Source organism: Lynx rufus, unplaced genomic scaffold, assembly GCF_022079265.1.
Source record: "Lynx rufus isolate CCGP_SWC_20201006 ecotype Redwood Valley unplaced genomic scaffold, mLynRuf1.p SCAF_13, whole genome shotgun sequence".
In the NCBI taxonomy this organism is placed as follows: Eukaryota; Metazoa; Chordata; class Mammalia; order Carnivora; family Felidae; genus Lynx; species Lynx rufus.
In genome coordinates, this window is record NW_025814827.1 from 31,367,176 (window position 1) to 31,393,497 (window position 26,322).

At 43.5% G+C, this 26,322-nt stretch overlaps 2 protein-coding genes across 10 annotated transcripts in view; one reads left to right on the forward strand and one right to left on the reverse strand.

The window, feature by feature from the left end:
- The window catches only part of TP53BP1 (tumor protein p53 binding protein 1), a 69,036-nt gene extending 50,457 nt beyond the window's left edge, over nucleotides 1-18,579 (forward strand). For both annotated transcript variants that reach the window (XM_047075196.1, XM_047075197.1), the window contains 10 exons: nucleotides 5,091-5,362; nucleotides 6,044-6,193; nucleotides 6,486-6,916; nucleotides 9,717-9,908; nucleotides 10,312-10,530; nucleotides 12,170-12,385; nucleotides 16,237-16,331; nucleotides 17,059-17,258; nucleotides 17,732-17,877; nucleotides 18,226-18,579. In XM_047075196.1, the coding sequence (XP_046931152.1) occupies nucleotides 5,091-5,362; nucleotides 6,044-6,193; nucleotides 6,486-6,916; nucleotides 9,717-9,908; nucleotides 10,312-10,530; nucleotides 12,170-12,385; nucleotides 16,237-16,331; nucleotides 17,059-17,258; nucleotides 17,732-17,877; nucleotides 18,226-18,413 (2,109 nt within the window). In that variant the 3' untranslated portion in view covers nucleotides 18,414-18,579. The remainder of the gene's footprint in view (nucleotides 1-5,090; nucleotides 5,363-6,043; nucleotides 6,194-6,485; nucleotides 6,917-9,716; nucleotides 9,909-10,311; nucleotides 10,531-12,169; nucleotides 12,386-16,236; nucleotides 16,332-17,058; nucleotides 17,259-17,731; nucleotides 17,878-18,225) is intronic.
- A 712-nt stretch (nucleotides 18,580-19,291) lies between these two features.
- TUBGCP4 (tubulin gamma complex associated protein 4) overlaps nucleotides 19,292-26,322 on the reverse strand; it is a 35,802-nt gene continuing 28,771 nt past the window's right edge. For 2 of the 8 annotated variants that reach the window (XR_006961293.1, XR_006961298.1), the window contains 6 exons: nucleotides 23,811-23,988; nucleotides 23,129-23,263; nucleotides 21,532-21,648; nucleotides 20,777-20,916; nucleotides 20,378-20,573; nucleotides 19,292-20,116 (listed from right to left, as the gene is read on the reverse strand). Coding sequence is in view for 2 of the 8 variants with exons in the window: in XM_047075205.1 (XP_046931161.1) it covers nucleotides 20,104-20,116; nucleotides 20,777-20,916; nucleotides 21,532-21,648; nucleotides 23,129-23,263; nucleotides 23,811-23,988 (583 nt within the window). In the remaining 6 variants the exon portion in view is untranslated. The remainder of the gene's footprint in view (nucleotides 20,117-20,377; nucleotides 20,574-20,776; nucleotides 20,917-21,531; nucleotides 21,649-23,128; nucleotides 23,264-23,810; nucleotides 23,989-26,322) is intronic. The other 6 variants (XR_006961294.1, XR_006961297.1, XR_006961296.1 and 3 more) reach the window with 6 other exon arrangements.

Consider the following 26,322-nt stretch of genomic DNA (forward strand, 5'->3'; position numbering starts at 1 on the left):
TTAATTGATGAGAGGCACAGGTACTTCCTTCCTTCCTTAGGCCTTGTTGCCATACTTAGGCACATCTTAAAAAATTTGCCAGATAGCCATACGGGAAGTTGAGACCAGGGAGAATTAAACTCTGATATATATATAGTCTTATTAAATGGAACACATTATTGTAGTTGTTCACTAATGGGCCATTGTGGCCCTCATGTCAGAAAGCATTTGACTTCAGTTTGAGAAATTTTCTTGTGTATTTTATTGTACACCAAAATCCCAGATGTTAATTCATTTTCAATTTTTATGTTTGTGGAATTTTTTCAATATTGCTACTATTTTAGAAAAATTCGGAGATTAGCAGCTTTAGAAAAACAGTTTGATTTCACGAACAGTTTTTGTAACTCTTGTAGTTTAAAATGTTATACATGTTACTATATTATTTGATGTGGTGCTCTCAAAAGTATATTTCTGGAAACAGGCCTTTTAGATACTCTGAGGGGGGGAAAAGTTCCATGGTAATAAGTTTGAGAAATACCAAATGCTGTAAAACTTCCCTTCCCCCATGGAAATTCACAGTGCCTATTATGTTAAAGGCTCTAAGAAGTCCTTTATTAAAGATGTCTATTTTATTGTTTAACATAGAAGTTACCAAACTTGACAACTGAAATTTTTTTATTACTTATTTATTTTTTTACATTTATTTATTTTTGAGAGACTGAGAGAGACAGAGGACAAGTGGGGGAGGGGCAGAGAGAGGATGAGACATAGAATCTGAAGCAGGCTCCAGGCTCTGAGCTGTCAGCACAGAGCCTGACACGGAGCTCGAACTCACAAACTGAGATCATGACCTGAGCCAAAGTCAGATGCTTAACTGACCTAGCCACCCAGGCACCGCATCAACTGAACATTTTTTAAGATAATACTTATTATACCCCTTTGGAATATAGTTTGGGAAATATTACCATAATTAAATACAGTAATAATAGCAACTAACATTTCTGTAGTACTAACTATATGTAAGGCACTACAGTACGGACTTTAGTGATGGAACTTATTCAATCCTCACAACTAAGCTGTGGGTTAGATACTGTTATCACATTTTCCACATGAAGAAACTGAGGATTAAGTTAAGTTAAAATAACTTGCATAAGGTTACATAGCTAATAAACAGAGGAACTAGAACTAATTCCAGGCAGTCTAGATCCAGAGCCTGCATTCCTAACCACTACATTATGCTGCTTCTCAAGAGTGAAGTGATGTGTGCAAGAAGGAAGATGCATATGGTAGTTCACATGAGGATGAAACTCCTCTGAAGGGAATTTTGCTAGTTTGTCTGGATGAGGTCCAAAAAGCATTTGAGTTGGACCCTGAAGGTTTTAGATGTTGGGAGATAAGAGGAAAAGGCATTCCATACAGAAAGTTTGGTGAGTAAAGGCACAGAGACAGAAAGTAGAGAGCACACAGGTATGAAACGTTTAGTTTAGTTTTTAGTCTTTTGACCTGAGAAGACTAAGAACACCTTCCCTCATAGCTTGTATTCTTCGCTTACTATCTTTTAGAAGTTTTATTAATTTATTTACCTGCAACTTTTTTTTTTTTACTATGTTCCTAGCACTGTGGCAGGCCCTGGAACTAAGAAGATAAAAAGACACTGTCCCTGTTTTCTAGGAGCTTATATAGACATGCAACAAATCCAGAACTTGTTGGTTGCTGTTGTAGAGGGTGGCAAGATGTGTTAGAAAGAGGAGACTGAGCCTACCAGCTTACCTGAAGGTGGCTAAAAGATCTCACAGAATATGTAGCTCCCAGAGTGTGGCAGATAACATTGAGGCATGGGGAAGAAGGACATCATAGGCAGAATGAAAAGTTATGTAGACAACGTGGCATGCTTAATGAATATTTAGAAGCTCAATATGACACAAACAGTAGGGTAGCGAATGGTAGGAAAGGATGCTGTTGAGTTTGGTAAAGGCCCAAAGTATGAGAGCTTTGTATACCACAGAAAAGAATTTAGATTTTTATCTTTGGTGTGATAGATGCCTTTAAAGAATTTTGGAGAAAAGAGTGACATGCTCAGATTTGCATGTTGGGAAGTTCGGATTGGCAGTGGTTTAACAGTGGACTGGTGTGGGTTGAGGCATAGTTCAGACAAGAGGTAATGAGTGTCGCATTAGGACAGTGGCAGTAGGGGTTGAGAGGAGAGACAGATGCATTAAGTACATAGAAGGTGAAATTGATAGACTGGTGAATTCCTAAATGTGGGGATACAGGGAGAGGGAGGAATTTAACATGGTATGTGGGCTTTTTCCTGTGCAGTGAGATAGAGAGTGGTACCATATGCTGAGACAGAGAATGTAAATAGGACACTGATTTGAGAGAGATTATTCAGTAAATACTTACTGAGGGTCTCTTGTGGCATGCACTGTGCTGGATTTGGAGGATATACCCAGGAAAGAAGATGGTTACAATTTCTGTCTTAATAGGGTCTCTGTAGTCTAGTGTATAAGACACACAGGAAGATAAGTAAGCAAATACATTAAAAAGATGATAACAGGCCACCTTCGAGCCTGGATCTGTCATTAAAATAGTGATGGCTTTGACTGTAGGGCAGTTGCAAAGGCAGTTGTAGCTGGCCACTGTTCCTGAGGCATATTCTCCAACAGAGACACAGCCTGGAATCCCAGCCTTTTAGGCTGGCCATGCCCTTACACATTTGCTATATTCAAGTGAAGGGATTGACTTCAGTTCTGGGCTCACAACACCTCCTTTAGTCAAAGGATCTCAGTAGATAGACTTGAATCTGGCTAGAGCAGGCAAGTTGGTGATAGGAGACAGAGATTTGAGAAAGTCATGTTTTTCACTGATAGTTTTTGGAGGTGGTACACTTTCTGGTAATGACCCTGAGGATAGATGGCTGAAGCAGAGAAAATGGTTAATGGTGGTAATTATATCAGGAACTTGAGAGTTGCTGGATGGGTCATCTGATGGATGTAAGCCACAGAGAATAGTGACAGAAATAGGGACGGGGAGAAAATGGAGGCTGTGAGCCAGAGGTTAAGGTTTTCATCCATGAGAGTGAGTGGGTGGGAGGATGTTGGTGAGTAACGGAGGGGGAGAGCAAAGTTTAACAAAATGGCAAATAGTGGTTTAGTAGGAGCGAGAGGTGGGAGATAGAAATGGTCTGTTGATGGCAATAGGGAGCAAAGTTGCCTCTTACCTCCGAAGTCTTTTTTTTTTAATTTAATTTATTTCATTTATTTTAGAGAAAGAGCCCGTGAGTGGGGGAGAAGGGCAGAATGGGGGAGAGGGAGAGAATCTTAAGCAGACTCCACACTCAATGTGGAGTGAGGCACAATCCCACGACCCTGGAATTGTGACCTGAGCTGAAATAAGAGTCGGGCGCTAAATCAACTGAGCCACGCAGGCATCTCATATCTCCAAACTCTTGAATTGGAGTTTGGTGGAGAAAAAAAACAGTCTCTGATAGAGCTATAGGGATTGTGAGATGCACCGGTCATATCCAGGATTTATTCGTTGAAGGCAAGGAAATGGAGAGAGGATGACACTGTGTTTTGGTTGGGTTAAATTTCAGTGTCCTTAGTATATCCAAAGGGAAGGGTTTTTTAGTTATTTGTGAGTTTGGAGCCGAGTCATTCTTATATTGTTGGTAGATAGGTAGAGACGAGTCTGGTGAGATTGTCCAGGGAAAGCACGGAAGAGTAAGAAAAGGAAGAACAGAGTCCTGCACAATACTGTGTCTAAGGGAACGGATGAAGAAAGAGGAACCTGAAAACAAGCACATATCGAAGTAGCCCTTAAAGAGGTGGAATGAAAAAAAAAAAAAAAAAAGAGGTGGAATGAAAGTAAAAGTGACTTTGTAGATTCCAAAGGAGGAGATATTTTCAAGAAGGGAGTGGTTAAAATTAATCATTTAGGGGATACCTGGGTGACTCAGTTAATTGTCCGACTTCGGCTTTGGTCACAATCTGATGGTTCATGGGTTTGAGCCCCATGTTAGGTTCTGTGCTGACAGTTTAGAGCCTGGAGCCTGCTTCGGATTCTGTGTCTCCCTCTCTCTCTGCCCCTCCCCTGCTCATACTCCGTCTCTCTCTCATAAATAAACATTTAAAAAATAATAATCATTTAATTATCTTACAGCATTATTTGAGTGTGTGTGCATTGCATAGTGTCTGCCCAGAGAAGCTATAAACTCTGAGGGGAGGGTCTTATACTTCTTCATATCTTCTCTGATGATATGCATGGTGATGCATGAATAGTCTAGAACAGGAAAGCAAGTGTGCTGTAATTTCTCAATCCTGTGTCCAGAGAGGACATTGTTGATTGGCCCCAGAACCTTTTCCCATAAGCCTGGGAATTAGCTTCCAAAGGCTGTTTAAAACTGAGCTCCAGTTAACCACTTACCAATCCATCGAAGTGAGCATGGGAGATAAAGTCAGTTTGATATTCCTGTCTTCTATAGATACTGCAACCTTGTGCATTTTGATTATTACCTTTCTGTTTTTCATTTTTATAAACAATACTGTTTTTAGCCTATTTTTGCCTATAATTTTCTATTTCCTGTATCATTTATTGAAAAGTAATGTAAAATAACCTGATTTCAAAAAACATGTCATGCTACCCACTGCTGATGAAATACCCAGAATGGCTCCTAACCATTTGTTTTCCTTATCTAACCTTCCTTCCTCCTTACCTCTCTTCTCCCAGACAGAAAATGTCTGGGTTACAATTCTTGCTGTCTTCTCAGTAGGCAAAGGTTGTGAACTTGTCCAGTAAAAAGATAACTTAGCTCATAATAGAGATCTCTTTGTTTCCAATCCAGTGCAACCTTTATTTATATTTTATTGGGATATAATATATTCCCTGTAGAATGCTCAGGTCTTAAATGTTCAGTGGCTCTCAACAATTAATTGTGTGTAACCACTGCTCACAATAAGATCCAGAACATTTCCATTAATCCAGAAAGTCTCCTCCTGATACCCACCTTTCTGAATTGAAATTTCTTACCATCTCTAGGATTTTTTAGCCACTACATTAGCATGATGTTGTTGTGGCTTCTTTTAGCTTTTGTATCCATTTCTTCCTTGCAGGAGACTGAAGAGCCAATTGTAGAGTGTCAGGAATGTGAAACCGAAGTTTCCCCTTCACAGACGGGGGGCTCCTCAGGCGACCTGGGGGATATCAGCTCCTTCTCCTCCAAGGCATCCAGCTTACACCGCACATCAAGTGGGACGAGTCTCTCAGCCATGCACAGCAGTGGCAGCTCAGGGAGAGGAGCCGGACCACTCAAAGGGAAAACCAGCGGGACAGAACCCGCAGATTTTGCCTTGCCCAGCTCCCGAGGAGGCCCAGGAAAACTGAGGTGCAGACAGGGTCTCCAGAGAGAGAGCTACAGCAGGGGCAGGGTTGCTGACATTTTAATATCACAGGAAAAGGGGAGTAATGGGAAATCCCCCGCCCCTCCCCCCCCCCCCCATCCTCCAACTAGGAAAATTCAAATATTCTTCCTCCCCTTTTGTTCCTCTCCTGTTTGGGTTTGCATGGGAGAAAGGGTGGAGCCCTTTGAGAGCTAGACTCCTAAGAAAATGTAGAAAAACAGGTGAGGGGACTTTGAGAATGCTGGCACATGCTGCTGCCACCCCCATTTTCTGTAGCCTGTAGTGTTTTGACTGGGAGTGCAAAAAGTTTAAGGTAGTAACCTCAACCTGATACATCCCTAGCTTTTTGTTATCCTCTGCAGGTGTCTAGAGCCTGTAGTAGAAGAGAAGGCAGGGAAGAAATGGGTGTGCTATTTTTGAGGGCAACAGTAGGAAGCTTTGTCAGGAGGGAATAGACTTCCATAGAGGAGGATGTCCTTTACTCGTTATCCTACACTCCTACTCCCTGGCTGATATTTTGGTGGTGGGTGTGCAGGCCAGCTTCCTGCTGTGTTGGAGGTCTAATACATGTTGGCCTGGCATGTGGTTTAAGGGCCACGGGGAGACTTTGTGGAGAAAGGATCCAGTAGCAGGTGCTGTCAGACTAACCTGTCTTCATTCTCTAGTCCTAGAAAAGGGGTCAGTCAGACAGGGGCGCCAGTGTGTGAGGAGGATGGTGATGCAGGCCTTGGCATCAGACAGGGAGGGAAGGCTCCAGTCACGCCTCGTGGGCGCGGGCGAAGGGGCCGCCCGCCTTCTCGGACCACTGGAACCAGGTACCCGGGTAGTGTGAGATACACTTAGTCTATGACTTATGCAGAAAAAAAGGGAGTAGAGAGAAGAGAGGGGAGTAGAGAGTATGTGGGGTGTCAGGAGGGACACGAGGGGTCCACATTGACTTGGGAGCGGGCAGGGATCAGAGAGGCCACCGAGAAACCAGGCTTAGGCCTGTGATGGGGTCCTCCAAGAATGGGCTGAGGCAGACCCATGGACAAAAGAGTGGGAAAATTGGCAGTTAGAAACTTTTCTTATTTTAACTGCCTTCTCCTATCTCTTATCTTTGTTTAGAGAAACAGCTGTTCCTGGCCCCTTGGGCATAGAGGACATATCACCCAGCATGTCACCAGATGATAAATCCTTCACTCGTATTGTGCCCCGAGTGCCGGACTCCACCAGGCGAGCAGACACGGGTGCCGGTGCTTTGCGTCGAAGTGACTCTCCAGAGATTCCTTTCCAGGCTGCTACTGGCCATTCTGATGGCTTAGATGCCTCCTCTCCAGGAAATAGCTTTGTGGGACTCCGTGTTGTAGCCAAGTGGTCGTCCAATGGCTATTTTTACTCTGGGAAAATCACTCGTGATGTCGGAGCTGGGAAGTATAAATTGCTCTTTGATGATGGGTACGAGTGTGATGTGTTGGGCAAAGACATTCTGCTGTGTGACCCCATCCCACTGGATACGGAAGTGACAGCCCTCTCGGAGGACGAGTATTTCAGTGCAGGTAATAAAGGGAGTGGTGTCTGTAAGAGATTTAGTGTGCCTGGGCCAGTCCTCTCTCCAGTCAGTAATTACCAAGGGCATTCTCTCCAGCCCAACTACTCTTCTTCAGGGGTCTCCAAAGCTACAAATTCCATTCCTACTATGTGAGGTACTCTCACACTGGCTTTTTGTTTTCATTTGTTGCTTATTTTTGAATTAAAAGAATTTTTTTTTTTAATATTTATTTTTGAGAGAGAGAGAGAGACAAAGTACAAGTCGGGGAGGGGCAGAGAGAGGGAGACACAGAACTGAAGTAGGCTCCAGGCTCTGAGCTGTCAGTACAGAGCCCGATGCGGGGCTCGAACTCACGAACCAAACCATGAGATTGTGACCTAAGCCAAAGTCAGACGCTTAACTGACTGAGCCACCCAGGTACCCCTGAACATACTTTGGAATAATATATTTACAGAAAATGTACAGACTGCTGTGTGAAGTACAGAATACTGTGATAATGTGAGAAGTTCTCAACTACCCCTCAGCCAGCTTCCACTCTTGTTAACATCTTATGATAGCATGGTACATTTGTCAAAACTAAGAAACCAACCTTGATTCCTTACTAACTAAATTCCAGACTTTATTTGCATTTTATCAGGTTTTATGTATCCTTTTTCTATTCCAGTATCCAGTCCATTAGTCTTCATGTGTCCTTTGATCTGTGACAGTTTCTGAATCTTTTCTTGTTTTTCATGGCCTTGACAGTTTTAAGGAGTGTATGGTCAGATATTTGTCCCTCAGTTCTGGTCCGTCTCACCTTTTGTTTTATATTGGAGTTATAGGTTTTGAAAAGAATGCTATGGAGGTAAAGTGCCCTTTTCATTATGTCACGGAGGTTTGAGGCCTATGACATCCACAGGACATCACTAGTCACGTTAACCTTTATCACTTACTTAAAGTATTTGCCCGATTTCTCCACTGTAAAGTTAGTGTTTTTCCCTTTCGATTTATCTGCTCTTTCACCACTGACTTAAACTTAGTACGTGCCTTGCTAGGAATCTAGTAGGTGAGTGTAGCAGATTTTTGAGATATTTTTGCTTAGGAAGACGTCGTTAGTACTATATTTTTATGTCTGCACAGCAACCATTTACTGTCTGGTTTGAAAAAAATAAAAATTTTTAAGTAGCCAGTTCCTCTGATAATGAGATATTTGTATTATGACTGTTGCATGTGCCAGTTCTTTGAATATATTCCCTTTTTTTGAGCTAATTTGGAGATAAATGTGTTGAGTTTGTCATTTAAAAACATCCTGTCTGGAGATTTTTTGGAACCTAAATTGGGATATAATGGGCAAAAATGCCTCTGGTGAAGTCTCCTCAGACTTGCTTGTGATTTAGACTCCTGAGTAGTTTTTTGCCCCTTTATTTCATTGTTATTCTTTACCTTCTAGTTCTGGGTAACACTTAGCTTTAGGTGGCATCATTTAGTAGCATGTGGATGTAGGTCTTTTATGACCTTTGGCTTACATAGTTTGTATCAAATATATCCATTGTATCAAATGTATCCATTAGGTTTAAAGCCTGTCTTGGAGGTCCTCTTAAGACCAAGAGACAGTTCTGTATCCAGTGTGAATTATGGCATCAAGGGGTGTGGTGTCTCTTGTGTCTCATTTATCAAGGCTGTCTACTAACATCATCACTAGACTGCTTCGAGTTGTAGTAGCTCTTCATCAGTGTGAAGTATATTCTTGGCCTTGGGCTTCATTGTACTCTTGAAAGGGGTCTTTGTGACTTAGTTTGCTGGTAGAGATTGAAGCCAGACGATGAAGCAGCAAGGGGAAGGGGAGTGATTCTGTGGCATAAATAGAGAACCAAGGCCTGCTTTCACGTCTGTATTTCTTTCCTTGGTGGCATATGCTCTGGGTTTCTTTTAGCCCTTCATTCAAGCACAGACCAGTGGGAGAGAACAAACGGACTCTTCTTTTATAAGAATGAAGAGGTGTTCATGAAAATGCCTTGTTTTTATGTTATATACATAGTGTGTGTGTGTGTGTGTGTGTGTGTGTGTGTGTGTGTAGCATGTGCAGGTATATAAGTTGTTTATTGATGGATGGAGGAGGAGGAGTATCATCTTTTTACAGGTTTGGAAATGGGTCTTGCCCAAGATCACACAGTTTGGTGGTAGCAGAATTAGGCCTAGGCTCAGGTCTCCTAAATTCTGGCCCTGTTCCCTTTTATACTCCACGTTGTGTTCCTTGTAACCTAAAGGCCTTTAGGTTCTGAAGCAGAGCAAGAGCAAGAAAGTAGATAATAGGGAAGATTAGGCAGGGGAGGCAGAATTTATGTGTTTTTTCCTTTCTTTGCTCTGTATCTCTATTTTGATTTAGCCACACAGACACATGCTCTTTCTCTCTTCGAGTTAAGTCATCTTTTACCTACAGCTTAGCTCAAGAATTATCACTGTCTCCAAAGAAACCAAAAAAGAAAGGTTTAGTAATTTATAATGGGATTATTAAGAAACCACATGTCATTTCAAGAAATAATTGAACCTCTAATAACTCATAAATGCTGGCTTTTAGGAGGCTTTATTTTATAACCAAAGGATTCCTTCTGTTGAGAATCTTTCCATGTCCCAATCTCAGGGTTGTAGCTACATATATTCTTAAGTGGTGGTGGTGTCTGAGATTGACAGCTGGGATTTCAGTACTAACTTCAGTCCACTGTCGGACTTCCTGATGCCCTGACACAACCTGTTGTGCAGACCCACTGTGAGTGGCTGCCAAGCAACCTAAAACAATAGCAGGCTGCTCTTATGTTTTTCCCACCCAGGAGTGGTGAAAGGGCATAGGAAGGAGTCTGGAGAGCTCTACTATAGCATTGAAAAAGAAGGCCAAAGGAAGTGGTACAAGCGAATGGCCGTCATCCTGTCCTTGGAGCAAGGAAATAGACTGCGAGAGCAGTATGGCCTTGGCCCATATGAGGCAGTAACACCCCTTACCAAGGCAGCAGATATCAGCTTAGGTAAGACCTTTGTTTCCTAGCTCCGGGCCCCTGTCCTGTTTGTGGTGGGAAGAGCGGTTTCTAGAGCAATCAGGATGCTTCGCTAAATCTTACAAGTCCTGTGTGGTTTATGAGATGCTAATGAGCTGCCATTTTCTGGAGCCACCACCTATCTCTGTTTCCTTCCCAGGACCACATGGTAAATCCTCAGATTCTTCTGGTCTTCCCAGTTCTTCAGGGGACCAGATACATTTCAGTCGTGGCTGAGACTGAAACAGAATGGCAGCTTTAAAAGAGGTTTCCTGTTCTCATAGGAGGTGGAGGAAAGGGTGTGGTGATATCTAAATCAGGCTCTGCCCAGCTTCTTGGAGTCCAGGGCCTCAGACCATGGGAGTTGACCAACCTTTGACTTATCCTATCATAGACAATTTGGTGGAAGGGAAACGGAAACGGCGCAGCAACATCAGCTCCCCAGCCACCCCTACTGCCTCCAGCAGCAGCAGCAGCACAACCCCTACCCGCAAGATTACAGACAGCCCTCGTGCCTCCTCGGGAGTTCTCTCAGGCAAAAGAAAACTGATCACTTCTGAAGAAGAACGGTCCCCTGCCAAGCGAGGCCGGAAGTCTGCCACTGTGAAACCTGGTGAGTACTCCCTTTTGCCTCATCCTCCCTCAGACCACTGTGGAATGCAGGGCCAGCTGCTGGAGAGAAGGAGCCTGATAAGTGGCAATGGTCGCTCTGTCCTTCTACAAAGTTGGGATCCTGCAGAAGCACAGGTAGTACTCAGCTTACTGCATCCACCTTTACACATCTCTCAGCAGAGTCCAGTGGAGATAGATAAGACACTAGGTCTTGATTGGAAACACTCATTGAGTTCTGTATAAGTTCCAGGAGGGAAAGAAACTGAATTTTAAGCAGATTCCTTTATCTGGCACCATCTTCTACCTCAGGAAGCTCTGCTTCCTGAGTCTTTTTGTGCTCAGGGCCCTCTGGCTCTCCCAGACTTCCTACTGAAAGCTAGTACCTCAGTCTGCATCTCCTTGTACTGTTCCTCAAACACCTCCTTTCCACGCACTCATGTTTCATGTTAACAGGAATTCATCCGTCTATTGTTCACGGAATCTCTAATATCCAGCCCCAGCCATTGTGGGTTCTGGAGACACAGGTGTAAAGTCCTCAGTGTCTGCCCTGAGGGAGCTCTCTCAGTGCAGCAGACTGAGCGGGTTCATCGGTTGTTACGTTGTCCTAGCACCAGAGTTCCTTTGGTTTCCTGTATATTTGCGTTGTGTCATCTCCATATGTGTCCAGCACCTCTGTTGTGTTCAGGGTATGTGAGGCATGGAACTAAGTCCTTCAGTATTACTTCAAATAGTCCCAATGAGGTTTAGATGCTAGAATTCATTTTCTAGTTGAAGAGTTTGAGGTACAGAAAAGTTGGCTAACTTTACCAAGGTAACCTAGTAATCCAGAATTCAAACTCAGGCAGTTTGACTTTGAAGTCCAGGCTTATACATACTACATCAGACTGTTCTCCTCCTGCTGGTTTTGTTTTAGGGAGGCATGACCTGTCATCTTAGCCTCCTAATGAGGCTATGATTCCGCTTCTTCAAATCAGGTATTTGTTTTCTTCTTGAGGACTTATTGGGGCACTCGTAGCATGGGTGTTCTGGGAGTCCTGGGCTGGCCGGTGCACTTACTCACCCCCAGGGGTTGGAAACTGGGATAATTGAAGCAGTCTGTTTTGCTGTAGCTCCATCAGTGAGTAAGAACACTTTATTACCAAGTATTCTGTGCACCGTTCTGGTGACGGTTAGGCATAGGGTGGGAGTATCTGCTGGGTACACTTCTTGGTAACAAAAAAAATGGGTTTTTTGTTGTTGTTTTTTTGTTTTTAAGGGCTGTTTCAAAATATCACATATCCTGGGGAAATCAGAGCACTGAGCAAGAGAAAGTGGGCTGAAGATTTCTAAGTATTTTTCACTCTTACCTAAACTTTGTTTGTATTAGAACCACTACTTTCTTCAGATCCCAGAAGTATTTAGTTTGGCTGTATAAAAACAATACTAGTTGATACTCATTTATAAATCGTCATGACTGTATAAAACTTAAATACATAAAATTTCTCTGCATTGTAAATTGGGTCCTGGGACCCAATAGGGGTCCATAGGAATGGTCTTTGGTCAGTAGCTCAAAAAACCTGGTCAGGACATTGCCTACCCATCCTGTCATGCCCAGGCAGTGGTCTGTATCCTTCTAGTAATTGTGTCTCCATCCCTTCCAGGTGCAGTGGGGGCAGGAGAGTTTGTGAGCCCCTGTGAGAGTGGAGACAACATGGGTGAACCCTCTGCCTTGGAAGAGCAGAGAGGGCCTTTGCCCCTTAACAAAACCTTGTTTCTGGGCTATGCCTTTCTTCTCACCATGGCCACAACAAGTGACAAGTTGGCCAGCCGCTCCAAACTGCCAGATGGCCCTACAGGAAGCAGTGAGGAAGAGGAGGGTAAGTCCCTAGGAAGCCCTGGGGGCTCTGACACATGAGCACTTTCTTCCTTTCCATTCACTTATGAGCCTATAAAGTAAGCAGTGCAAGTGGTGTCTGAGATCTTGGTCAGGAAAGTTAATGAACTCTCCTTCTTAATTTATAGACGGTTTTCACAAAATTCCTCTTAGTGGCTCCTCAAAACAATCCTGTGAGGCACATGGGACATAGATAGATCTTACCGTCCATTTTACAGATGAGGAAACAAGCTTAGAGAGGTTAAAACCGTGCTTTTTGTCTGCAGTAATGGTAGATTTGGGACTAGAACCCAGTGTTCATTCTATCCTATGACAGTCCTCCAAGTCAGGTTTCTGAATGCCCTGCCATCTTTCCCATCTGTGTTCTAGGGGCAGTTGCTAGAGAAAACCCACCTGGGGGCAAAGTTGATTCTCGTGAGGTCTGTGCATAAGACAGAGAATGTAGGGTGCCCAGGGCCCCAGGGTGATATCAGAGAAACAGCTTCTAATCCTTTTCAACTCTTGTATCTCTCTTCAACCTTAACCTAAATCTATATATTGTATTTCTGTGTGGTCTATGACTTAGGGTTTGAGTGAAGGCTGTAGTGGGGACAGGTAAAAATCGTTTGAACTGTCTAAAGAGTATGTGATCTAGGAGAGAAAATGGATGGATACAAATGTATACACTGTAAGTGACTCACAGCAGCATCCACATATGTCTGTGAACCGTAAAGGTGCAGCTGGAGTGATGTTCTGCAGGTTAGAGTTACTATATCTTACACGAGAGAATCGAATTGGGGAACATGGTTTCATAAAATAGCACCACTGCAAATCTGCGATGGTAGGCATTTCAGGGGTGTAGACAGCTCTTCCCCTAATTAACCAAAACCAACCATAGCCATGTGGAAATCTGTACAGGGCTATGGGAAGGGTGATCAGAGAGTTGAAATTAGGGTTTATGCTATTTGGAAGGTGCATAAACAGCCATCAGTAGAGCGACTCTAGGGTGTGGGAGCAGGTGTGGCATGTGTGGGGTTTCAAGGTTAATTGTGTGCCCAGCTTTGTTTGTCAGACAGAATTCAGATAGGTATCATTGGCGATAAGGTGTATGAAGAGTTTCCTAGCTAAGAGTCTAGTTTGCTTTGATTATAATGGGAGTCCCTTGAGGATTCTGCAGGATGTGGCATCAAAACAGTGTTTGTGGTCTTGTTTTCTTTTGCTTTCACAGTATTGCTAGACTCTGGACTTTATTCTCCAAGACGCTCCTAGCCCTTCCATAGACCAGGACTTCACAAGGCAACTCTATAATGTGTTATCTGTGGCATAGCATAGTCAAGAAAGGCAGCTTTGGGGGTGTGCCCAGGTGGCTCAGTTGGTTAAGCATCCAACCCTTGATATTTGGTTCAGGTCATGATCTCATAGTTCATGAGATCTAGCCCCATGTCAGGCTCTGTGCTGACAGCATGGAGCCTGCTTGGGATTCCCTGTCTCTCTTTGTCCCTCTTGCATGTGCGCTCCCTCTCTCTCAAAAAAATAACCAAACATTAAAAAAAAAACAACAACTTTGGTATAAGATGTAGACTGTCCAACATCTGTGAGCCTGTGTGAGATTAATAAACTCAACTCCTAAAAATTCCCTCCACTGATGGCTGATATATCAAATGTTTATAATCCCAACCTTGCAACCATGTGCGAAAGGAGGTAGGTCTTATCTAAATGAGGAGGAGAAATTGGACATTTTTAAAAGATTGCCAGGTTTCTCATGGAAAATGTGATTGTAGTGAACATGTCTGCTTTATCATCGGACACTGCCCAGAAGTACCAAAAATCCTTGATGTTTTTGGCATGTGAGAATGTTGACAGGTACCTCAGTCTCAAGCCTGGAGACATTTGTACTAAAACAACCTACAGAATATTAATAGTTTTGGGGCTCCTGGGTGGCTCAGTTGGTTAAGCGTCTGACTTTGGCTCAGGTCGTGATCTCACAATTCGCGGGTTCAAGCCCTGCATTGGGCTTCGTGCTGACAGTGCAGAGCTTGCTTGGGATTCTCTCTGTCTCTCTCTCTCAAATAAACTTAAAAAAAAAAAAGAATATTTATAGTTTAAAAGAAACTATGTGACATGACTAATAGATAAATGGGAATCTTAGATGCTAGTTTATATCAGGAGCTCATAGAATGCTTAAATCCATTTAATGAGACATATTTATTAATGAGTTAAGAATATGGCACCTGGTATTGTTAGGTACACTATCAGGGACCTATCAGCCATAGGGATTGACTCTAGAGTTGGGTTTTTTAGTATCTTCATCCTTGATTTTAGATGATGGAATTAAAAACCTGTTCATTTTAACCTCAGGTCAGGCAGGGCCACTCATAAATCACAAATAAAATGAAATCCAAAATGAGAAAAAGTAGAGGAATGGACTGCTGCCTAGACAGGGTAATATTTGATTACACAGGTGCAAGGAAATATAATTGGGGATTAAAATCTAGGTTAAGACTGGAAACAGACCTGGATTAAGCAGACATAAAATAGAAATCTTGGGGAAAATAAAGGGCCATGAGAGGCCCCGGGAGCGACTCAGCAGTAGTGTTGGTACTGAGAATTGTGACAAATGTGTATTGAGATGGATCAAAAGGATACAGTGATGAAACAGAAATAGTCCTGCTCTCATCTGAGTGTTTTATAACCATGTAAAGTTTCTAGTTTTCATTTTAAGAGGAACGTGAGAATGTGTAGTCAAGGACAGAGCAGTGGACATGAATAGGCTGGCCAGTCCTCACTGGAGGTGTAGAGGACTGAGTGTGGGGCGTCAGTGCTTGTGGGTGGCTCCATCAGTAAGGAGGGCACCACAGGCCTGGCCTGTCTGCACAGGCTCTGTTCTGTCAGTTACCACTGGCGTGAGGGGGAAGGGAATGGTCTTGGCACTAAACTCTTATGAATTTGGTTGGGTTTTTTATTTGTGATAAGTTCATTAGAACTTAATTTCTCAGAACTCCTAATTAACTAAAATCTCTAATGTCTTGCTTTTTTTTTTTTTTTTTGTCTTTTCTTTTTTAATGTGTTATTTATATATGAGAGGAGCAGATATTTGGTCAAAAGAAGCAATTTCTAATTGCCTAGGGTCATTACAGCTTCAGCCTCATCTCTCATAACTTCTACTTCACCCTCAAGACTGTAAAGCAGTCATTGATGTTCAGTGTCCTGAGGTACTTCAAGATCATCAAAGGTAGATAGTTTTCAATAAAAAGGTTGAAATAGGATTTCTCTGGCTAGCCTTCACTTAATCAGCTACATTGTAGAAACCCTACTTTCTTTGAGTATTCTGGTTCTTCAGAGTTTTAGTGTACAAGGGATAAAAAATTCTGATGAAGGGGGAATTTGAAGGCTTTGTTACAAAAAGTGCTAATCAGCTATTCTTCATCTCCACAACAGGCAGAATTAGAGGAAATGGGCTTAGTTTGCAGGAGACATTTAGGGTAGTCCTAAGGAACAACTTCCTGATGGTAAGGGTTATTCAAATTGGAGTACATTACCATGGGAACTGGTTGTGTGTCCATCCCTGTTAACAGTCCCATGACTTGGTACAGAAACCTTTGATGTTTTTGGGTTTAGGACCTACCCCCATTTCTCATCTTTCCCGCCCTTTCTGCTCTTGTCCCTGCTTTTGGCAGCATTTTATAGTGCTCATGACAGATCTCTTTCTGACCCATGGGAAAGCTCTTGACCTGTCTTTAGGATATAGTGCTATGGAGCTAGCTGGGAGTGTCAAAGGAGGCAGTAAGAGGCAGGCTTAAAGTAGTAAATACAAAACTAACTAGTAATTATTATCTTGGTTATTTTTTTAAATAGAATTTTTAGAAATTCCTCCTTTCAACAAGCAGTATACAGAATCCCAGCTTCGAGCAGGAGCTGGCTATATTCTTGAAGACTTCAATGAAGCCCAGGTGAGGAGTTTCTTTGTGTAGCTTCCCAGAAGGGCAGTAATGAGAAGAGTCTGAGGGGGAGGGGATGGAGAGGTTGGGTACACCAGGTAGACAGTTGAGGAACTGGGTAACTGCCACAAAGTTGTTGCATCAACTAGAATTTTTACGTGGGTGTAATGAAGAGAAGGTTGTAATGAAGAGAAGTTAGACCCCTTCTTGTTAAAGGCTGTGGTTCTATTCTTGGGACAAAAAGTAGGTTAAAATTTGTTTAATAGAAATCCCTATTAGAGTGTTGCTGATTCTCAGCCTACAAGGTTGAATATCTGGGATTGGGTGGTCCCTTGAGGGTTTAGGCCCCCAGAAACCTGCAAGTGAGGCAGGGAGAACATCTAAGGAAGCCTGTGGGCCTTTCATTGAGAAAGGCGACCTTGGGTAGAAGGATAGGTTCAGGGACATCTGGGTGGCTCAGTTGGTTGAGCTTGATTTTGGCTCAGGTATTGATCCCATGGTCATGGGATTGAGCCCCGCCGCAGACTCTGCATTGAGCATGAAGTCTGCTTAATACTGTCTCTCTCTCTCTGTCTCTGCTCCTCTCCAGTTCGCACATGTGCTCTTAAAAAAAAAAAAAAATCACATTTTGGGTAGTATTTTAGAAGTGTTCAGATCTATTCTCTGTGATTAAGGGCTGCTATTCAGGGGCTTTCTGTAGAAGTAACCAGACCCATTGCTTCTGTTCCTTTTCTTCCAGTGTAACACAGCCTACCAGTGTCTCCTAATTGCAGATCAGCATTGTCGAACCCGGAAGTATTTCTTGTGCCTTGCCAGTGGGATTCCTTGTGTGTCTCATGTCTGGGTCCATGATAGTTGCCATGCCAACCAGCTCCAGAATTACCGAAATTATTTGCTGCCTGCTGGGTATAGCCTTGAGGAGCAGAGAATTCTGGATTGGTGAGTATTTGAGAGCCTATCTAGAATGGTAGGCAGGAAGACAGCAAGCTCTTGGAGTGAGGAGAATCAAGGTGAGAGTGTTTGTAGAAATTAGAATGATCATAGGATAAATTAGAGAACTTGAGTGAGTTTATTTTAGTAGTTCATCCAGTTTATGTCAATAGGGTACCCTGGTTAAGGACCTTTTGAAGATGTGTGAGGATTTCCATGTAGGTTCAGTGTTCTTGACCTCTAAGGTTAGGGGACTGAATTTCAAGCAAGGCATTTTATTCTTAGCCCCAGGACAAACCTGGACAGCAGAAGGGATATATTAGAAGGCTAGGATCCCAGAGAATACATGATTCATAGGAGAAGAGAAGGGGAGTGGTACCGTAATGCAGGGCTTTTGAAAATATTCACACGTTGTTGGATGTAACCTGTCACGTTAGGGTCTTCTCTAATTCCAAGGTGCTGTGTCTCTGACTCCTTTGTAGGCAACCCCGTGAAAACCCTTTCCACAATCTGAAGGTACTCTTGGTGTCAGACCAACAGCAGAACTTCCTCGAGCTCTGGTCTGAGATCCTCATGACTGGGGGGGCAGCCTCTGTGAAGCAGCACCATTCAAGTGCCCATAACAAAGGTACCTGGAAAGTGTATGTGGTGTTACTGCTCCAAGGATTTCCTTCGACCCATAAGTGTTAGGCCCTGTGGTCTGTTAGGTTGACCATATCCGTGTTTCTTCTCTTAGAAAGGCACCACCTTCAGGAGCCACCAGGGGGGAGGCTCTGTGCTTCTGCTGGTGTCCAGTGGTGTATTTATAAATAATTCTACAAGGTTAGCATACGGTGATTACAGCTTTTCTCTTTGGGTTGTGATCAGTAACACTGATATAAAGGGCTGGAGTTTGGGCACAGTGCAACATACTGGCACATCTTTAATGGAAGGCTAAATTGAGTCTCCTTTCCTCATCTTCCCCTGCTTCCTGCAGATATTGCTTTAGGGGTATTTGATGTGGTGGTGACGGATCCCTCATGCCCAGCCTCGGTGCTGAAGTGTGCTGAAGCATTGCAGCTGCCTGTGGTGTCACAAGAGTGGGTGATCCAGTGCCTCATTGTTGGGGAGAGAATTGGATTCAAGCAGCATCCAAAATATAAACACGATTATGTTTCTCACTAAGGATATTGGTCTTAACCGATCTTATTCCCTGTTGTGGAGATTGTGTTTTAACCAGGTTTTAAATGTGTCTTGTGTGTAACTGGATTCCTTGCATGGATCTTGTATATAGTTTTATTTGCTGGACTTTTATGATAAAATAAATGTTGAATCTCTTTGGTTGTAGTAACTGGGATTTCTTCATCCATTTCTTTGAACTTAATCGCAGAACAAATAGCAAGATAAACATGTGGTACCTTCTCTGTGGTTTTCAATAGGTTTGTTCGTAGTGGAGGACAGCTTGCCAAGGAAAATAACAAGTGAATTTAAAATTTTTCTGTGCCATCATTGTCGAAAGGTTATCCTGGGCTGTTTAAAATTAGATGCTTCCCAAAACCTAATTTTACAGTAGGTCCAGATCAATAGGTGTAGCTAAAGCTGAATGGAATCGAGCATAGCTCTTAAGTTTCCTGGCAATCAAAAAAATCTCTATTTAAAATTGACCTGACAGCTGACTTGTGGGTACTGTACTTTTTCCTAAAAAGGAAAAAGCAGCAGTTGCTCTGAAAGGGCAGTGACTATAAGCTTGATGGGATGACTTTGTGCAAGGATCAACAGGAGAAACACAGTGACAACATTTGGAAATGGCAGAAGTTCTAGTCAGAGGTCCAACATTTTGTAACTGTTATTCCTGTCACAGTTACTAGAAGCTATTCCTTCCCTACCTCTAGCATCAGCCCTGCTGCTGTCCTCTCATTCTCTAAAGCAGGGGTCAAAAACTTTTTCCTGCCAGTTAGGAAGTATTTTAGGCTTCTTGGGCTATTTGATGTGTCACAAGTACTCACCTGTGCCATGATGGCACGAAAGCGATCACAGACAATACGTAAACAAATGAGCGTGGCTGGGTTCCGATAAAACTTTATTTACACCAACAGGTGGCAGGCCATGGTTTGCTAACTTCTCCACAGGCAGCAGTGGAAGGGGTCATCCTCAGCACACAACTGTAGGAAATAGGACGTAGTATGTGGTAGAAGATGCAGAGATAACCAGATTCAGTAGCTACAGACTGAGGCTGGATTGCTGCATTCTTGTTCAGTATGGAGGGAGTTGTTCAATGAGTATTTTGGTTCACACCAATATGAACATTAATAATTACCAGTAATGGTTGGGCCAGGTTAGGAGAACCTCAACTCCTATGGTTCTTCTAAGAGGGGATAATTAGACCTGTAATTTTCAGTACTTGACATCTTAAGAATTTGACCTAAGTTTTCTTAAGGACCCTTTTTTCTTTGTTAGAATACTACTTTACTACATTGTCAATAGCTAGGATTGCCCTTTTACCAGCATGAGATAAGTGGGAGTTCTTACTGCTGGGTCTCGCAGCTTGAACAGTACCTAGGCGCATAGCAGGTGCTCAATGCATGGATGTGCCCCACGGATGTTCTCCGTGGACTGGATCTGGCAAGGCCGGCAGAGGGAGAGCTGACACCACATGTCTTCCATGGTGGGTGAGTGACGAACTCCCCTAAGGTAGGGCAGACCCTTCCACATGGGAAGCATTTGTGCCCACGGGTGTTCAGTAGTATTGCTTCTAGCAGAAAAAGGTAGAGCCCTCAGTAGTCTGCAGGCATTTGTTGAAAGGCTGGAGTGTTTTGAATCTTCTGTCACAGATTTGGGAACATGATGGGCCTGTTAGTTTGTGAACCAGATGTTTTCACATCCCGAAACTGAAAGAAAAAAAGAGCCTCATCAAATAGGCTTTCCTGAGCTTTTCTTCAAAGAAATATGAATCAGGGCAACCTGTGATCTACATAATGTCATCTTAAAACTTAAGTTTGACTCTTCTAAAATTGCTTAGGAAAAATTTGCTTGAGGACATATGAGAAAAAGAACAATAACATGTTTTTGAATAGGATAGGCCTCTGAGAAAAGCTAACCACCACAAAATCTATTCAACTGAAAAGAAAAGAATTAGAAGGGGCAGTTACCTTTCCCAGACTTGGAAGCTGGGGGCCGGTGAGGCAGGCAGGGGTCTGCGGCTGCACAGCTAGTTCATGTCAGAACTGGGAACCACAGCCACACTGCTTCCCAGCAGGGCATCAGCCCAGCCAAAACCTAAACACCCATCTCCGCATCAGGGGTTTTAGTATGTTACTATGATGATGGCTTTTACTGGAAAATAAGCTTCATTAAAATTATTAAAGATGATCAGATGTAGCCCTTTTTCTCTCTGAACCTTAGTTTGTTTATAAAATGAGGCTATTTGGATGAGACCGTGGCTAGAGCCTCCTAGCTCTGGAATTACAATTTGTTAAAAAGCCACACACACACACACACACACACACACACACACACGGTCCACAGAGTTCCCCAGGGCTTGCTCCTACCTGCCCAGAGTTCCACCAGCCTGGGTGTAGTATTTGTTATAATCTAGTCGTAAGAGTAGTTGAGCCAAATCTGAATTGATCTGATGATTGCGAACGCTGGAGAGAATCTTAAATAGGAGTGACGACTGGCGGCTAAAGCCCTGCAGAGAGAAGGACCCACGCTGCCATTCCTCTCAGACTCACCAACTGTCCCTGTTTCAGGGAGGGCGGTTCCCTGAAAGAGTCTTGCCCAAAAGTCTACAGCACCAGCTGGCCTTCCCACATCCTCACCTCTGTTAGCTCCTAAAACTCTTCTCTGTACAGAACCCATAGATCGCATGACTTTCTGTGAAAGTACACGCTCATTCTCAGGAGGAAGTTAGCATCTGCTTTCAAGTTAATATGTTCTGTGGTACAGTGGGGGTGGGGAGAGCTGCGTGGTTTTGTTCCCGTCGGATAATCACAATCTCAGTGAAACGGAGTTAGTTCAAGGAAGTAAGGAGGTTGGGTAGAATGTGAAAACAAAGCCATGTGTGTTTGTGGGCTGAAGAAAAGATTCAGGGCTGAGCTATTTTTGAATGTTGAGATGGCAAATTAGCTGCTTTAAAGTGAACTGACAGCAACATTTTTATCTCTGTATCTTGTTATTTCTGTGTGTATGTAATTATTGGGAATATGCCTTATTGACTCAGAGGGAAAGATCGTGATTCCCCATTGGCAAAACAACCTCTATCCTTTGGACAGGGCTGCACACCGCCAAGTGGCAGCAGACTCACCTTCACCAGGATGCTCAGCTGGGCAGCCCCACGTTCATCCAGCGGGCCCAGGTTCTGACTGACCAGCGAGCAAAAGCTGTGACAGAGATCTAGGATTTCATTCAGGCAGTGAAACACCTACCCAGGAAAGAGCTGGTATTAGGAAAAAGAGGTAGATGCATCCAAGAAATTAAAGATTTGGGAAAACAATCTAAGAGCTACCTTACTCCCATTCTTTGACCTCAGGAGAGACAATGTCACATGCAAGTCCTGCCAGCCCCTCAAAATGCAACATGTGTAAAACAAACTCTTCCCTTCCTGGCAAAGATGCTGTCATTCTCTTAGTCACTCCTGCACAAAACCTCCATTCTAGCCACAGTGAACTTGTCATCGTTTCTTGGACCCACCAAGTGTGCTCCTGCCCTGAGCTTTGCTTTCAGTGTTGTTCCCTGTGCCTGGGATACTCTCCTTAATACAGTTCAAGTTCTACCTTCTCAGCAGAGCACTCCCTTCCCCATGTACCCTTTAGTGACCCCCTGCTTCTCTCTCTATATTATGTGTACTGCTCTCTTGTTGAGGCCACCTGTGTTGTTACTGATCTGTGTATGTATGTATGTTCTGTTTCTCCAACTAGATTGTGAGCTCCTTAAGGGCAGAGCCATGACTTATACCTCTTTGTATCCCCAGTGCCTTGCATAAAGTAAGCACTCAATAAATATCTAATGGTGACCACCTGCTCTGAAATTCTGCTTTTCCCAAGGATGCACGCATGCCAGACAAGGACAGTCTACTGGTGACAGTGGTTCCTGGTGTTGTCAGTTCACAGAAAGAACCCTTGGGAGTGGCATCCATGTAACTCACTCTCCCTTAGTGCAGCAAAAATAGCTCCAAATAGCAAAACAAAAGACAAGTAGTGTTTGTGGTGTGGCACAACTGAGGGATAAAACTGGCTGACATCACAGATGAAGTGTAATCTGTGTAACCTAAATAACCATAGAAACTCTGAGGGGTCCTTTCAATCTTTCCGCTTTTTATTCTGGAATTAGAATCTACTTGTGAGCTTTAAAAAATACTGGTGTCTGGGTTTCACTCCAGAGACTCTAAGGGCTCTGGGTCCTAGATTTTTTAAAGCTTCCAGGTGATTCTCATGTGTGGCCAAGGTTGAGAATAACTACCCTGAAGGAGATGAACATATGTATATACACACATACGTACTCAGAGGGGGAGACACTACTCCAGCTGTATGTGAAAACAACTCTCAGTTGGTCAATCCTGACCCTAAAGATTTCTGAGAACTGAGAAAGACTTCTGAGTACTCTATGCTTTTTGTTAGCCTTTCTGTGGTATCACAGAAACATTTCTTAAATTCCTCTAAATCCTTCCTTTTGAGGGTTGAGCACATATTCTTCTATAGCTGCTTACCACATCCCGGGATATAATATTTCAGAGATTCAAAGACATTTAAGTTCCCTTTTAAAATTCCCTTTTAGTTTTGCTTTAATTTGTTAAAAATGGAGATCGAACAATTGCTTAATGATAGTTCCGCATCCTGGCAACTCAGGATCTAAGGGAACAGTCGGGCTAGAAGCAGTCTGAGGAAACCAACAGCCCTACTTACAGGTTTCAACAAGATAAAGGACTGAGCCAGCAAGTTGCTAAGGAAGTGGTCGTGAGCCAATCGGATGCTTTCAAAGTCTCGGGTGGAGTTGATTTGATGCAGCAGCTGTGAGAACTGAGACTCCAGCACATCTACCTGATGGACAGTTAAACACAAATACTGTCAGTACTTTGCATATGCTAAGCACTCAGGGACACTAAGATGCCGATGGTCTGAACTAGAAATTCTTTGCCCCCACTCCTCTTTCTCCTATTCAGACCACTTTAAGACTGACCAAAGACCCCCTGATGTTGCCTGGCTTTATAGAACTTTATCTGCCTAATACCTCATGGGCTCCAAAGTTCTGACAGATCCCTCCCGCCTCCTGCCACATCCCCTCCACCTGCTCCCTTTAGTTAAGTCCTTCCAGACGTTCTAGCAAACTATAAAAAGGGTCAAGCCAACACAAGTTAAATCCTGCACTGCTGGTAAGAACCCTAAATTCCTCATCCTTCCTCCATTTATTCCCACTTTCCTCTAAAATGCCGCCAAGAACGCCTCCCAACCCAGAGACAGAACCTACGAATTCTCTCAACGCCAGCATTTCATCCCGTGCAGGATGGCAGTCCCACTTCAGGAACTGCCGTCAACCTCCCGGGCTTCTGTTCCCACCCCTTCCTTCTCTTCATCCCTCGGCACAGACCTGGAGATAGTACTGCAGATTGTCCACCAAGAATGCCATGTGGTTTCTCAGGCGCCATTTGACCGCGTCGGTCTGGTTGGACTTGAGGTGCTTGCGCTGCATCTGCAGGGCCCAGCAGTGCTGCAGCTCAGCCTGCACCCGGCGCACGCTCAGCAGGTACTTGAAGACGACGTTGTACCTGGGGCAGACACGTCCCGCCAGCTGTTCCAGAGAGGGGCTTCACTCCCCACCTCACCTGCACCTGCTGGCCACCCCTCCCCCACGGGGCAGGAAGGAAATGAGAATGGCTGGGGGGTGGGGATGAACTAACTGTGCTTTAATTTCTACGATGGAACATTACAGAGCTGTCAGAGTAATGCGCTTCAGCTGTACAACTCAAGAACACCCCTAGCAATGTGATTTTGAATAAAAAAGCTAAATCTCAGATTACATATAGCTTGATACCCTTTTTAAAATGTTTATTTTTGAGGGAGAGAGAGAGAGATCCCAAGCAGGCTCTGCACTGTCAACACGGAGCCCAACATGGGGCTCAAATCTAGGAACTGCGGGATCATGACCTGAGCAGAAATCAAGAGTCGGATGCTTAACTGACTGAGCCATCCAGGCGCCCCTGATATACTTTTTTATTAATGCTTAAAACAACCAAGTAGAAAAAAAGCATACTTTGGGGGAATATATATATAGATGTTATAAAACTAAATATAAACAGGATAGAAAATGTGAATGTAGGAGAGGGGTCACCTTGGGCTCGGGGAGCCAAGGGAGTGGGACTGGGAAAGACCACAGAGGCAGAAGGAGGTTACTTTCAGTGTTCCAGCTTTGGTGCTGGGAAGTGGTTTCATGGTTATGCATAAAAAGGAAGGAGGGGAGCGCCTGGGTGGCTTAGTCGGTTGGGCGGCCGACTTCGGCTCAGGTCATGATCTCACGGTCCGTGAGTTCGAGCCCCGCGTCGGGCTCTGTGCTGACAGCTCAGAGCCTGGTGCCTGTTTTGGATTCTGTGTCTCCCTCTCTCTGACCCTCCCCCATTCATGCTCTGTCTCTCTCTCTATCTCAAAAATAAATAAAAACGTTAAAAAAAAATTAAAAAAAAAAAAGGAAGGAGGATCTTATATGGACCAATAATAAAAATATGGTGGAAACAAGGATTATAGTTACCTGACTCTCTTGTCCCAAAGAAGAGAGAACACAATCGAAGGCTCCCTCACTGAGCTCTATCTCCTGCCTCACAGCAAGCTCAGGGGCTAGTTGCCTTGCACAAGAAGACACATGAGAAGGACAGCTAATTCCTAGCAGAACCAGATAAATTTACTTGTTCGTAGGAAGGCTTGCAGAAACCAATCTGATTTGGTTTTTAAAATCATCTATTGCTGGGGCACGTGGATGGCTTAGTTAAGCATCTGACTTCAGCTCAGGTCATGATTTCATGGTTCACGAGTTTGAGCCCCACGTCGGGCTCTGCTGATAGCTCAGAACCTGGAACCTGATTCAGATTCTGTGTCTCCCTCTCTCTCTGCCCCTCCCCAGCTCACGCTCTCTCTCTCAAAAATAAGTAAACACTTAAAATCATCTATTTCTAATGGAACATAGTAAAAATAGTATACCTTGTTTGGATTCTGATTTAAACAAACCCAAACATAAAAAGACATTTGTAAGAAAAAAAAAAAAAAAAGACATTTGTGGATAACTGTGAAAATTTCCATGTGGACCAGATATCAGATAAGGACTTACTGTTAATTTTACTGGGTGTGATAAGTGCATTGTCGTTACATTCAAAACATGCCTTTTCTGAATTGCAGAGTGATGGGAGTGAAATGACATGTCTGGGATTTGCTTTATAAAGCCTCTAACGGGAAAAAAAGATAAAACAAATAGCACAATGTTGATGGTTACTGAAGCTTGATAAGGTATACATGAGCGATTATAGTCCATACTTTTGTATACATTTGGAAATTTTCATAATTAAAAGTTTTTAAAAATACAATTGGAGGGGCGCCTGGGTGGCGCAGTCGGTTAAGCGTCCGACTTCAGCCAGGTCACGATCTCGCGGTCCGTGAGTTCGAGCCCCGCGTCGGGCTCTGGGCTGATGGCTCAGAGCCTGGAGCCTGTTTCCGATTCTGTGTCTCCCTCTCTCTCTGCCCCTCCCCCGTTCATGCTCTGTCTCTCTCTGTCCCAAAAAAAAATAAATAAACGTTGAAAAAAAAAAAAATACAATTGGAGATTGATTTCTTCAATGGTGTTCACAGCCTGATATGTGAGGAGGTAAATGGACTGTTTGCCTGTGGGACACTGGGAGCTGTGGAGGCTCTTTGGACAAGGTCCATGCAGCTTACTTAGGTGTGCTGTGGGCTCTGAACCTGCCACAGAAATCTCCCTCAACCAGCCTTGTCTTTTCCAGTTCATGCCTGTTCTCCATACTGCAAGCTTCTTTACCCCAAAAAGTAGACAGGGTTGTGAACAGGAGCAGAGAGATGAAGTGAGGCCCTTTTCTTCATTTATTTCCTTTTCTCCATTC